Genomic DNA, 12234 nt, shown 5'->3' on the forward strand with positions numbered 1-12234 from the left:
GGGTTAGTTATGCAAGTGTTGCTTTAGAGATTGAAGGATGTACTGGTGCCCAGGGTAGGCAAAGACAAAAAGGGAGCGTGCTTTACCTTACTTGCCTATCTTAGCTGGCAGTCTTGAGTATGAGAGAAGTTGTATATGCAGACTATGGATGTACTCTCTGTGTAGTCACTGTTTGATTGCATAAGATGTACTATCAATAAGGTTTACACTATGTATATACATGCTGGCATCACTAAAGGGTGCAACTGGTGGAGACCGGGGGTTTCCTGCCCTTGTAGCAGGGCCTTGTATAAAAGGCTGCACGCCATTCTTCTGCCTCACTCTGGAGTTTGGAATAAAGGACCAAGGTCACTACAGTTTGAGTACAACACATTGCCTCATGGAGTCATTCATAAGTACATTACAGATATAATAAGAATGTTGGTATTCTGTGCTCGTGCCACCTCCCTCCACGTGGCACTTTTCAACATTCCTGGCAAGCTTGCTAGCATAGACACCCAAGAATCTGTGTCTCCTTAATTCAGTTTGAGCAAGCAGACCTTGGATGTTTGAATCAGAATCATTCTGAGTGGTTCTTCTGTGCCTGGGTGCTAGGCCCCACTGCCTAATTGGAGAGGTTCCTGCTGTAGACCTTCTTGAAAAGATTGATGAGACACGTGCTGAAGTTATTTGAGAGTCAAATGAGTCAGACAAGCACTGCTCCTTCCTTACCTGGTTATTCCCCTGAAGCCGGGGTAGCAGCTCCCTAGGGAGCTCCTCTGCTAAGCAACTCTCACCTCTGCTATCGGCAACTTTCCACCCTCAACCTCCCCCTCTCCCGCTGCCTAAATTTTCCCTAGCCATAACAGAACCTAATAGGGGGTCCTAAACACTTACCCTAGGCCCATCCCTGCGAGCCCCACGAGTTCGGGCCTACCTCAGGCTTCCCACCACATCACCCATCGGCGATGGTGACTGGACCTCCGGCGGTGACTGGGCCTCCTGTGGCAACTGGGCCTCCGGCGAAGACTAGGCCTCCTGCGGTGACTGGGCGTCCTGTGGTGACTGGGCCTCCTGTGGCAACTGGGCCTCCTGCGGTGACTGGGCGTCCTGTGGCGACTGGGCCTCCTGTGGCAACTGGGCCTCCTGTGGCAACTGGGCCTCCTGTGGCAACTGGGCCTCCGGCGAAGACTAGGCCTCCTGCGGTGACTGGGCCTCCTGTGGCAACTGGGCCTCTGGTGAAGACTGGGCCTCCTGCGGTGACTGGGCCTCCTGTGGCAACTGGGCCTCCGGTGAAGACTGGACCTCCTGTGGTGACTGGGCCTCCTGTGGCGACTGGGCCACCTGCGGTGACTAGGCCTCCAGTGAAGACTGGCTCTCCAGCGATGACTGGGCCTCCTGCGGCGACTGGGTCTCCAGCAACGGTGACTGGGCCTCCGGCAGTGACTGGGCCTCCAGTGAAGATTGGGCCTCCTACGGCGACTGGACCTCTGGAGGCGACGACCTGGATCTGGTTATCGGGCCTCCACCCCACTCCCCTCCAGCGGTGATCGGAACACCTCCAGTGGCGGTAGATGGGCCTCTCCTCCACGATGGAGTCTGAGCCTCCTCAACGGTGACCAGTTCCTCCTCCCCTACGACGGCGGCTGGCCTCCCCCCACCTCCTTCAGCGACGACTGAAGCTCTCCTCTCCCACTGGTGACCTGGCCTCTCCTCTTCCAACATGCGGTGAGTACCATGGCTGTGACCCCCCCCTGTCCTCCCCACTCTGAACCCCATGGGCCACTGACCCTCCCAATGTCTGCCCCCAACCAGGCCTCGGACCACCAACCACCAAGAGCGCTACCCAGCGCCGAGCCTGCGACCAACATCTCGCTGTAGGCAACTAGGCCCGTATAGCAGTGCCTGGTCTCCAGTTGTCTTGAACCCCCTTGCCACTGGATCAAGACCTCGCTCAGCTAAGCCTGTGTGGTAGCCAGTGTGCATTGACCACCCCACTTTAACAGAACACACGGACAGGTAACTTTCACTCCGTTAATGTGAAGTTCGGGACCTGAAACGCCAGGACCCTCATGGACAATTCCAACAGCAACAGGCCGGAATGCCGCACCACCATCGTTGCCCGGGAACTTAGACGCTTTGATATCAACATCGCCGCCCTAAGCGAGACCCGGTGGGCAGGGGAAGGCCAGCTCAAGGAACAAGATGGAGGTTACACCTTCTTCTGGAAAGGGAAACCAGAGGAAGAACGCCGCCTCCACGGAGTCGGCTTCGCCATCAAAAACGAGCTGGTCAGTCGTCTCAAAGACAACCCCTGTGGGGCTAACGAACGCCTCATGACGCTTCGACTCACCCTTTCCCGGAACCAGTGCCCCACAGTCATCAGTGCGTACGCCCCAACACTCAATGCAACAGATGAGGCCAAAGAGGGTTTTTACTCCAACCTCGAAAAATCCCTGACCTGCGTCCCTGCAGGCGACAAACTGATCCTCCTCGGCGACTTCAACGCCAGGGTCAGCAAGGACACAGACCTCTGGGAGGCATGATTGGCAGAGAGCGGGTAGGGAAAGACAACTCCAGCGGTACCCTACTCCTGACAAAATGTCTAGAGCATGAACTTGTCATCACCAACACCTTGTTCCGCCAGAGGGACAAATACAAGGCATCGTGGCAACACCCTCACTCCAAACACTGGCACCTACTCGACTATGTCATCGTCCGAGCCAAGGATTGCAATGATGTGTGCATCACCCGTGCCACGACAGGAGCCGATGACTGCTGGACGGACCACCGCCTGATCCGATCCATCATCGACATTAACATAGCCCCAAAGGGGGAGGGGACAGCAAAAGTAGTGCCACAAAAAAGTCAATGCCGGGGCACTCAAAGATCCAGCTAAGAGAGCCCTGTACAATCAGCGCCTTACAGCTAACCTGGCGTGCCTTGATGACCTTGAGATGCAGAATGCCCACAGCGCTTGGTCTGCCCTCCAGGCCTCCATAACCAGTGTCTGCAAAGAGACGCTCGGTCACTCAACCAGGAAACACCAGGACTGGTTTGATGAGAATGATCAGGAGATCCACGAGCTAATAGATCATAAGCGCAGGGCATTTCTGAGCCTTAAACAACAACCCAACTCGGCAGCATTATAGACGGCTCAAGGCTGAGGTCCAACAAAAAACCCGGGACCTAAAGAAAGGTGGTTGATGGAGAAAGCACAGGAGATACAGCAGCTGGCCGACAGCCATGATGTGCGAGGATTCTTCATCGCAGTCAAGGCCACCTATGGTCCAAACACCCAAGGCCTCACCCCACTGCTGGCCAAGAATGGGGAAACACTCATCAAAGACTTCGAGGCAGCCAGGGCCCGATGGAAGGAGCACTTCGAAGATCTCCTCAATTGAGACTCTGCCTTTGACTCGAGTGTCCTTGACTCCATCCTGCAGCATGCAACCCGCCATCACTTCAGTGAGACCCCAACACTGCACGAGATAGAAAAAGCCATAAGACAGCTTAAAAACAACAAGGCTACGGGTGCGGATGGAATCCCTGCTGAGGCACTGAAGTATGGCGGAGAGGCTCTGTTGGCGTGAATACATGACCTCATCTCTGTCATCTGGAGGGAGGAGAGCATGCCGGGAGATCTCAGAGATGCAGTGATCATGATCATCTTTAAAAAAGGGAACAAGTCTGACTGCAGCAACTACAGAGAAATCTCCCTGTTATCAGCCACTGGGAAAGTCGTCGTTAGAGTCCTCCTCACCCATCTTCTTCCTGTGGCCGAGGAGCCCCTCCCGGAGTCACAGTGTGAATTTCGTCCCCTACGATTTTTGCAGTGCGACAGCTGCAGGAAAAATGCAGGGAACAGCGCCAGCCCTTATACATGGCCTTCTTCGATCTTACAAAAGCCTTTGACACTGTCAACTCGAGGGTCTATGGAGCGTCCTCCTCTGTTTCGGATGACCCCAAAAGTTCGTCATCATCCTCCGCCTGCTACGCGACAACATGCAGGCCGTGATCCTTACTAACGGATCCATCACAGACCCAATCCACGTCTGGACCGGGGTCAAACAGGGCCGCATCATCGCTCCAACCCTCTTCCCAATCTTCCTCGCCGCCATGCTCCACCTCACAGTCAGCAAGCTCTCCGCTGGAGTGGAACTAAACTACAGAACCAGTGGGAAACCTGTTCAACCTTCACCATCTCCAGGCCAGGTCCAAGACCATCCCAACCTCTGTCGTCGATCTACAGTATGGGGACATACTGAGGCTGAACTCCAGGACATAGTCGATGTATTTACTGAGTCGTACGAAAGCATGGGCTTTACACTAAACATCCGTAAGACAAGGTCCTCCACCAGCCTGTCCTCGCCGCATAGCACTGCCTCCCAGCCATCAAGGTCCATGGCGCGGCCCTGGACAACGTGGACCACTTCCCATATCTCGGGAGCCTCCTATCAACAAGAGCAGGCATTGATGACGAGATTCAACACTGCCTCCAGTGCGCCAATGCAGCCTTCGGCCGCCTGAGGAAAAGAGTGTTTGAAGACCAGGCCCTCAAAACTGCCACCAAGCTCATGGTCTACAGGACTGTAGTAATACCTGCCCTCCTGTATGGACCATATACAGTCGACACCTCAAGTCGCTGGAGAAATAACACCAACGATGTCTCCGCAAGATCCTACAAATCCCCTGGGAGGACAGACGCACCAACATTAGCATCCTCGACCAGACCAACATCCCCAGCATTGAAGCACTGACCACACTCGGTCAGCTCCACTGGGCAGGCTACGTAGTTTGCATGCCAGACACAAGACTCCCAAAGCAAGTGCTCCACTCGGAACTCCTTCCCGGCAAATGAGCCAAAGGTGGGCAGCAGAAGCGTAACAAGGAGACCCTCAAAGCCTCCCTGATAAAGTGCGACATCCCCACTGGGAGTTCATGGCCAAAGACCACCCTAAGTGGAGGAAGTGCATCGGGGAGGGTGCTGAGCACCTCGAGTCTCATTGCCAAGAGAATACAGAAATCATGCACAGGCAGCGGAAAGAGCATGTGGCAAACCAGTCCCACTCTCCCTTTCCCTCAACGACTATCAGCCCACCTGTGACAGAGTCTGTGGCTCTCGCATTGGACTGTTCGGCCACCGAAGAACTCATTTTAAGAGTTAAGGAAGCAAGTCTTCCTCGATTCCGAGGGACTGCCTATGATGATGATGATCCCCCTGTCTGAAGCTGAAGTATGCAGCCACAATCGTCTTTTTAAAGGTTGCACTCCAGTTTCCATGCACTCCAGAAAATTACACTAACTTTACGCCAATCACCACTCCAATGGGTATGCAAGTTTGCTGACCCAGGAAACCCTCACGGGACTATCCCTTCTGACCACCTCTTCTGTCGTGCACCTCTTTTCCATTAGTATATAAATGGCGCAACTCACCACAAGGAAATTCTCCCCTTTTGGTCCTGAGGTTAATTTGTGATAATGTTGCTCAAACATCAATGTTTCCCTTAAGCCCAGATTGTTGATATTGTGATCAAAATATAGTCCGGAAAGCTCCTCAGAGCTGCTCCTAATCCGTCGAGTTTACTTAGTTGAAAATGCGGTGGAAACCCCATTTACGCAAACAGGGTTTCAGCTGCACTAGGAAATAATGCCAGTGGGCCGGGAGCAGCTCCGAGAAATTTCCTGACCACAATATTCTTGGCTGTGTGGTTTTGGTTTGGTGTTTCTTCCTTTAAATCCAGTCATATTCCTAATCAGTTTAAAATCCAACTACAATACAAATTCTTCTACCAAGTTAATCAGGTAGTCTCATTGCACTGTGTGTTGGTTATAGACTTAAGAAAGGAATAATTTAATCTTGATGCTGTGTGATTGATTCCATTCATATGTGACTCTCAATTACTTTTTTCATTTGAGAGATCAGTCGTTCAAAATCGGAGAAGTTCTATCTAAGAAGTATTCCATTTGAATCAGAGACTCAATCTGAAAATTTCTGAGAGAAGGAACTGATTAGTTTGAAACTTAGCGAGAGAGCAAAATTGGGATGAAGTTACCAAGGCCGGAATTTTCTAGGATCTATGGGCAGGTCGGGTGGGAAATTTGAAATAAGTTGCAATGGGTCTGGAACCCGCCATCATCCTACCCACACGTGCCTTTGCCTCGGGCGGGTGCACCAGCTACGCAGAGGCGGGCAGCCGAATTCAAATCATTAACAGATACTTGTCAGACCCTTAAGCGCCTTTTTCAGCCAACCTCTCACATTTTCCTGGCTGTCCACGGGATTGACACAACTCGGGAACCACGTCTGTCAACCTGAGGCGGGAGTTGAGTGGCCATTGATCCAGCTGATTAGATGACAGCATGAAATGTACTAAAAAAGCTCCACCTCACAGCTGAACATTTTGTTCAAGGAGAAGCAGTTGCTGACCACACTCCAAGCACACATTTAGCTTTCTACAGGCTGCAGGTGTTTCCAGGAAAGTGGCCATCCAGTATCACCTCATTGGTACAACCTATCTCACCATTGACAAATTGATTCTCTCATATCTGCTTATGCTGCCATCTATTCCATCAGCATGGGTGCCGTTTATACTGTCTCACCTTGGTCCTCAGAATGGTCCACAATGAGCCCCAACACCAGCAGCACCAACAACAACACCACCACTAACCTTCTTCTCAACCACCTGAAGCTGCACAGGACAGAGGGCATCAGTGCAGGGCTGCACCGTGCCAAAGGCGATATCCCCAACACAGGCTGAGGATGAGCTTCCTCAACATGACTGAGCAGCAGTGCCAGGTCATCGCAAACATTTTCACATTCCTGGAGCAAGACCTGCCGCCCAGAGGAGCAGATGGACATGCCTTACCAGTGGCTGTCAAAGTCACCAGTGCTCTCAACCTCTTCTCCTCAGGCTCCTTCCAAGGATCTGCAGCAGCCATTTGCAGCATCTCACAGTCAGCCGTCCACAGGTGCATCACACAGATTACCAATGCCCTCTTTGACAAGTCAGCCAATTATAGCAACTTTGCAACTGATGAAGCCAGTGGTACTGAGCAGTCGCTTGGATTTGCCGTTCTGGCTGGCTTCCCCACAGGTGCAGGGTGTCATCGACTCCACACATGTGACCATCAGGGCACCCCATCACAACCCAGGAGTCTTTGTCAACTGCAACAGCTTCCACTCCCTCAATGTATACCATACGAAGATAATCATGCATGTGTGTGCCAAATTCCCTGGCAACTGCCATGAGTCTCTCGTCTTCGCCAATCCACCCTCCCTCAGCTCTTCGCTCCTCCAAACAGACTTTCTAGCTGACTGCTTGGAGACAAGGGCTATCCACTGAAGATGTAGCTCATGACACGCTTGAGGAGGCCAAGTACTGAAGCCCAGGAGAGATATAATGAAATCCACATTTCCACCAGATGTGTCATAGAGCAGACAATAAGCACGCTCAAAATCCACTTCAGGTGCCTTGACAGATCTAGAGGAGCCCTTCAGTATGCATCAGCCAGGGTCTCCAGAATCCCGTGGTCTGCTGAGCCCTGCACAACATCGCGCGGCAGCGAGGAATAGTGCTGCATGAGGAGCAAGGCTCTGAGTGCACAGCCTCTTTAGAGGAGATGCATCAGCTGGAAGATGAGGAGGAGCAGGAGCTGGTGGAACCTGTGGGATAGATCCCACCAGCACTAGAGCACATTGCTGCTCGGGAGGCCAGGGATGGCCTCATCTGGATGGCCAGATTTACATAACTTTATGCATTACACCCATATGGCTGCCACATACTGCACCAGGATCGCACCACCCCATAGCAACACCATAAAGGACCCCTACAATTACCAAGCTAGAACATAAGAACATACCAACATAAGAATTAGGAACAGGAGTAGGCCATCTAGCCCCTCGAGCCTGCTCCGCCATTCAATAAGATCATGGCTGATCTGGCCGTGGACTCAGCTCCACTTACCCGCCCGCTCCCCGTAATCCTTAATTCCCTTATTGGTTAAAAATCTATCTATCTGTGACTTGAATACATTCAATGAGCTAGCCTCAACTGCTTCCTGGGGCAGAGAATTCCACAGATTCACAACCCTCTGGGAGAAGAAATTCCTTCTCAACTCGGTTTTAAATTGGCTCCCCCGTATTTTGAGGCTGTGCCCCCTAGTTCTAGTCTCCCCGACCAGTGGAAACAACCTCTCCACCTCTATCTTGTCTATCCCTTTCATGATTTTAAATGTTTCTATAAGATCACCCCTCATCCTTCTGAACTCCAAAGAGTAAAGACCCAGTCTACTCAATCTATCATCATAAGGTAACCCCCTCATCTCCGGAATCAGCCTAGTGAATCGTCTCTGTACCCCCTCCAAAGCTAGTATATCCTTCCTTAAGTAAGGTGACCAAAACTGCACGCAGTACTCCAGGTGCGGCCTTACCAATACCCTATACAGTTGCAGCAGGACCTCCCTGCTTTTGTACTCCATCCCTCTTGCAATGAAGGCCAACATTCCATTCGCCTTCCTGATTACCTGCTGCACATGCAAACTAACTTTTTGGGATTCATGCACAAGGACCCCCAGGTCCCTCTGCACCTCAGCATGTTATAATTTCTCCCCATTCAAATAATATTCCCTTTTTCCCCAAGGTGGATGACCTCACACTTTCCGACATTGTATTCCATCTGCCAAACCTTAGCCCCTTCGCTTAACCTATCCAAATCTCTTTGCAGCCTCTCTGTGTCCTCTACACAACCCGCTTTCCCACTAATCTTTGTGTCATCTGCAAATTTTGTTGCACTCTTCCAGGTCATCTATGTATATTGTAAACAGTTGTGGTCCCAGCACATTCCTTTCACACTGACCCCCATTGCTGGAGGAAACGTTATGTCTCACCATTCACTCCAACTCACTAAACCACTTCTAAAGGTGCACACAAATTTGTCCAGGACCGGAAAGTGTTGAAAATAAAGATTTTCATGGTTGACATTACATTAACGGAAACGTAATATTAACATTGAAAAAAACATTCAAGTTGCGACCCTTGTGAATCTACTTGTGTGTCATCTTTCTCTTACGCGTGATTCAATGAGGTGCTATCCCTGTGGCTTCAGCAGAGTTAGAGGCAGCCTGCTCACTTCCCTGCTGTGACTAGTTAGCTACTCTTGGAGGACATCATCTGTGTTTTGGAGCCTGTGAGGGCCCCGCCAAAGTCTGCTCCTTCTGCAACTGTGCAGGGGCAGACTTGGCCATTGCTGTTCGAGGAGGCCTCCGAGACTCTGACTGATGGGGGAGAAGTGTAAGCACTTTAAGAGGAGCCCCACACTTCCATGTCGCCTCTCACCGTCATTCCTCTCATGGGCCATGCGCATTTCCCTGCTAGCAAGGATCTGGAAAGCATCTTGCTGCACATCAGTGGGGCCATGAGGACCCTCATATATGCTGATATTCCTCCTAGACATGAGGTTTAGAAGCCTCTGCCATCTATGCTCCATAAATGTTCATCTATTCTCCATAGAGACCATATGCTCCTATGACTGGTGCATTAGCTGCTCCATACAGCTGACCATCTTATCTATGGAAGAACCGACAGTCGCCATTTCCTGCGACATGGTGGTGCTCATGTTGGCCATAGTCTCCTCCATTCTCTGAACATTTGCACACATCGCAGTTGCAAAACTCGTCAAAGCCTCCTGCACATCTTCCTGCACCTCCAGGATTGGCCTCTTTCTGGATGGCCCCCATGGCTCAGCATCTGCATGCAGTTGAGTGGAGCTGGGAGCGTCCTGTGCCCTCTGGCGAGGAGTCTCCACCATCTGCTCTTGCTTACTTGTGACAGACCCGGTGACAAAACTACTCTATCTCGCATGAGACCCACTGAGGTGTGCATCTCTGGGCTGATGTTGAGTGTGCTTATGTCTGGTGATGCTGTGCACTCAGCGGCTGCAGGCTCCTCTGAGGAGTCATCTTCCTCTTCCTCCTGGACAATGGGGTGGGGTTCTTGATGGACCTGCTGGAGAGTAAAGAGATGAGTTAGATATGCCATATGAAGAATGGGTACAGGTACCATTATGCATATGATGACCACTCAGTGGCTGATGACATCAGTTCCAATGTGAGTGACTCATGTATGCCATGTGGCCATATGATATGTAATTCTGTCACCAAGTTGCTGAGATGTCCCCCTCTCTCCGTCTCCCACCTTCAGCTGCTCAGCTACTCCTGACACTTCCAATGCAGCCTCCTCTACTGTTGTGAGGGTGGTTTTGATGGAGGCCCAACTCCAGTTCCCTCCCTCTCCCTCTTATTGTGGGCTCTCTTTTCCTGCAAGGAGCGAAAGAAGAGAAGATTGATTGAGAGTGATGGAATGAGTGTAAGGAATGGACGGGTTACATCTTCAGTGGGGGACTATGATGGATTGAGGTGGCAATTCCAAGTGGTCTCCTTGCATGTTGCATTAGGTTGAGGGTGAGTGTGAGATGTGGCTAGTAAGATGGGGGTGTGATAATGTAGATAGAAAGAGGTGCAAGATATGTTGATGTGAGTAAGGATGTGCAGGATTATTGTTGGGAAGGCAGAGTGATGTGGATGTGATAAGACGCACAGCAGAGTGAAGTTGAGTGTGGCTTTATACTCACTTTCCTGATCTAATGAGATAATTGAAATGTTTGCTGCACTGTACCCAGGTCCTCCTGACCACATCCCTGCTGTTCACCTCCTCTGCAACTTGGAGCCAGGCTCCTTTTGTCTCCTGTGGAGGTCTCTTCCACCCAGTTGAAGGAAAGACAACCTCCCTGCGTGCTCTGACCCCTCCACAAGCCTGAGTGCAGCCCTCTGCCTCTGTGCAGTCATGTCTCCAGGTGCTTGGAGCAATCAAAGCCTCCAGTGCAGTAACTGCACACACCTAGATGAAACTCTTTTTGGAGTTCACCTGCAAAACATAAAACATTAAACGGTGCCACCCCACACCTAGATGAATCTTCAAATACAATGCGGCCATGGCTCCTTTAAATATCCCGACTTAAAACTCATCATCGATTATGTCATCAGACCCGCACCATTTAATAGGGGCGGGTAACATGCAGGGCTGGCTTAATAGCCCCCATTAGCACACAGTCGCTTTCGGCTGCGGAGTGGAAGCAATGGGGTCACAACCTGCCACACCAACTGCCCACACTCGACCTGCCCAGGTAAAGAGAATTCCGGACCAGTATTAGGAAATATATGAAGAAACACTATGATATAAATTCACAAAGGTCTACCTTACCTTAGTTGCTATCATTTCAGATGGAAGATTTTCCTAGCAAATGTATAACTATTATCTGACTGTTATGTAGTTGTCTTTTTGTCTTTTCTGACGTTTACTTAATAAACTTAAACAAAGTTGTGATGATCAATTATCCAAAGCATAATTCTAGTAACTAAAGGCAATTAACAGAAATATTGTTCTGTCTATTATCCTGGAAGTGTTAATGAGCACAGGGAGGTGGGAATCACCTGTGAGAGTGGAACCAAGCAATTTAGAATAAGAAGGGTGGAAAAGACCCCAAAAAGTAACAGGACTTAAACTCCAGCTATTGGTATATTTTCTTTAAAATCAGGGTTTTGGCTTGCTGCTTTTAGTCTCAGCTAATTGGTACTTTGCTCGTTATCTCAAATTAATAGTAGGATGAACTTAAGATCAGATGATTATAACGTTGAACTTAAGATCAGGTTATTATCACATTGAACTTAAGATCAGGTCACTGCTCTACACCTAGTACCAAAGGTCAGACCATGCACATTGCACAGTCCATCCGTTTGTACCCGAACAATCCATCGTGGTCCTAGCTACGTCATATGATTCTGACTTGCGCTGCTTAATGAGGCACCCACCTGAAACAGGTGGGCACTCAGGCCGCCCATTTCCAGGACGGGTCGAAAATGCTGGTGAGCGGTTTGGGAGTGGGAACAGGGCAGTCAGTTCAGTGCCATGATTTTCGAAAGTTACTCCCCCATTCTCGCCTAGGGAATGTTTTACTTGAACTTTTTAACTTATAAATGGAAAAATGTATTATTCAATACACAAAATTAGGGGAAAAGTTTATAATTCAGTACTCCTGGTGCAGGGCTTTGAACAAGTTGCGAATTGATCACATTTACCTCAGGGCCCAAATTCTTAAGATGCGCTGCCATCCCACATAACTCTACCCTGGGCACACTGATTGAAAAAATATACCCCTTTAAGTAGACCTAAGCTGCAAAACCAAAATAACTCAAATT

At 50.2% G+C, this 12234-nt stretch overlaps 1 protein-coding gene across 1 annotated transcript; it reads left to right on the forward strand.

Annotated features, from left to right (window-relative positions):
* The first annotated feature begins 947 nt into the window (after nt 1-947).
* LOC139263723 (uncharacterized) lies at nt 948-1529 on the forward strand. The gene has a single exon (XM_070880104.1). It carries the CDS (start codon nt 948-950, stop codon nt 1527-1529), a length of 582 nt encoding a protein of 193 aa, XP_070736205.1.
* The last annotated feature ends 10705 nt before the right edge of the window (nt 1530-12234 follow it).

This window comes from Pristiophorus japonicus, chromosome 1 (genome assembly GCF_044704955.1).
Source record: "Pristiophorus japonicus isolate sPriJap1 chromosome 1, sPriJap1.hap1, whole genome shotgun sequence".
Classification (NCBI taxonomy): Eukaryota; Metazoa; Chordata; class Chondrichthyes; family Pristiophoridae; genus Pristiophorus; species Pristiophorus japonicus.

Bases quoted from the DNA above. Each gene is read 5' to 3' on its own strand.
- LOC139263723 (XM_070880104.1), top strand. From the start codon at position 948: ATGGTGACTGGACCTCCGGCGGTGACTGGGCCTCCTGTGGCAACTGGG.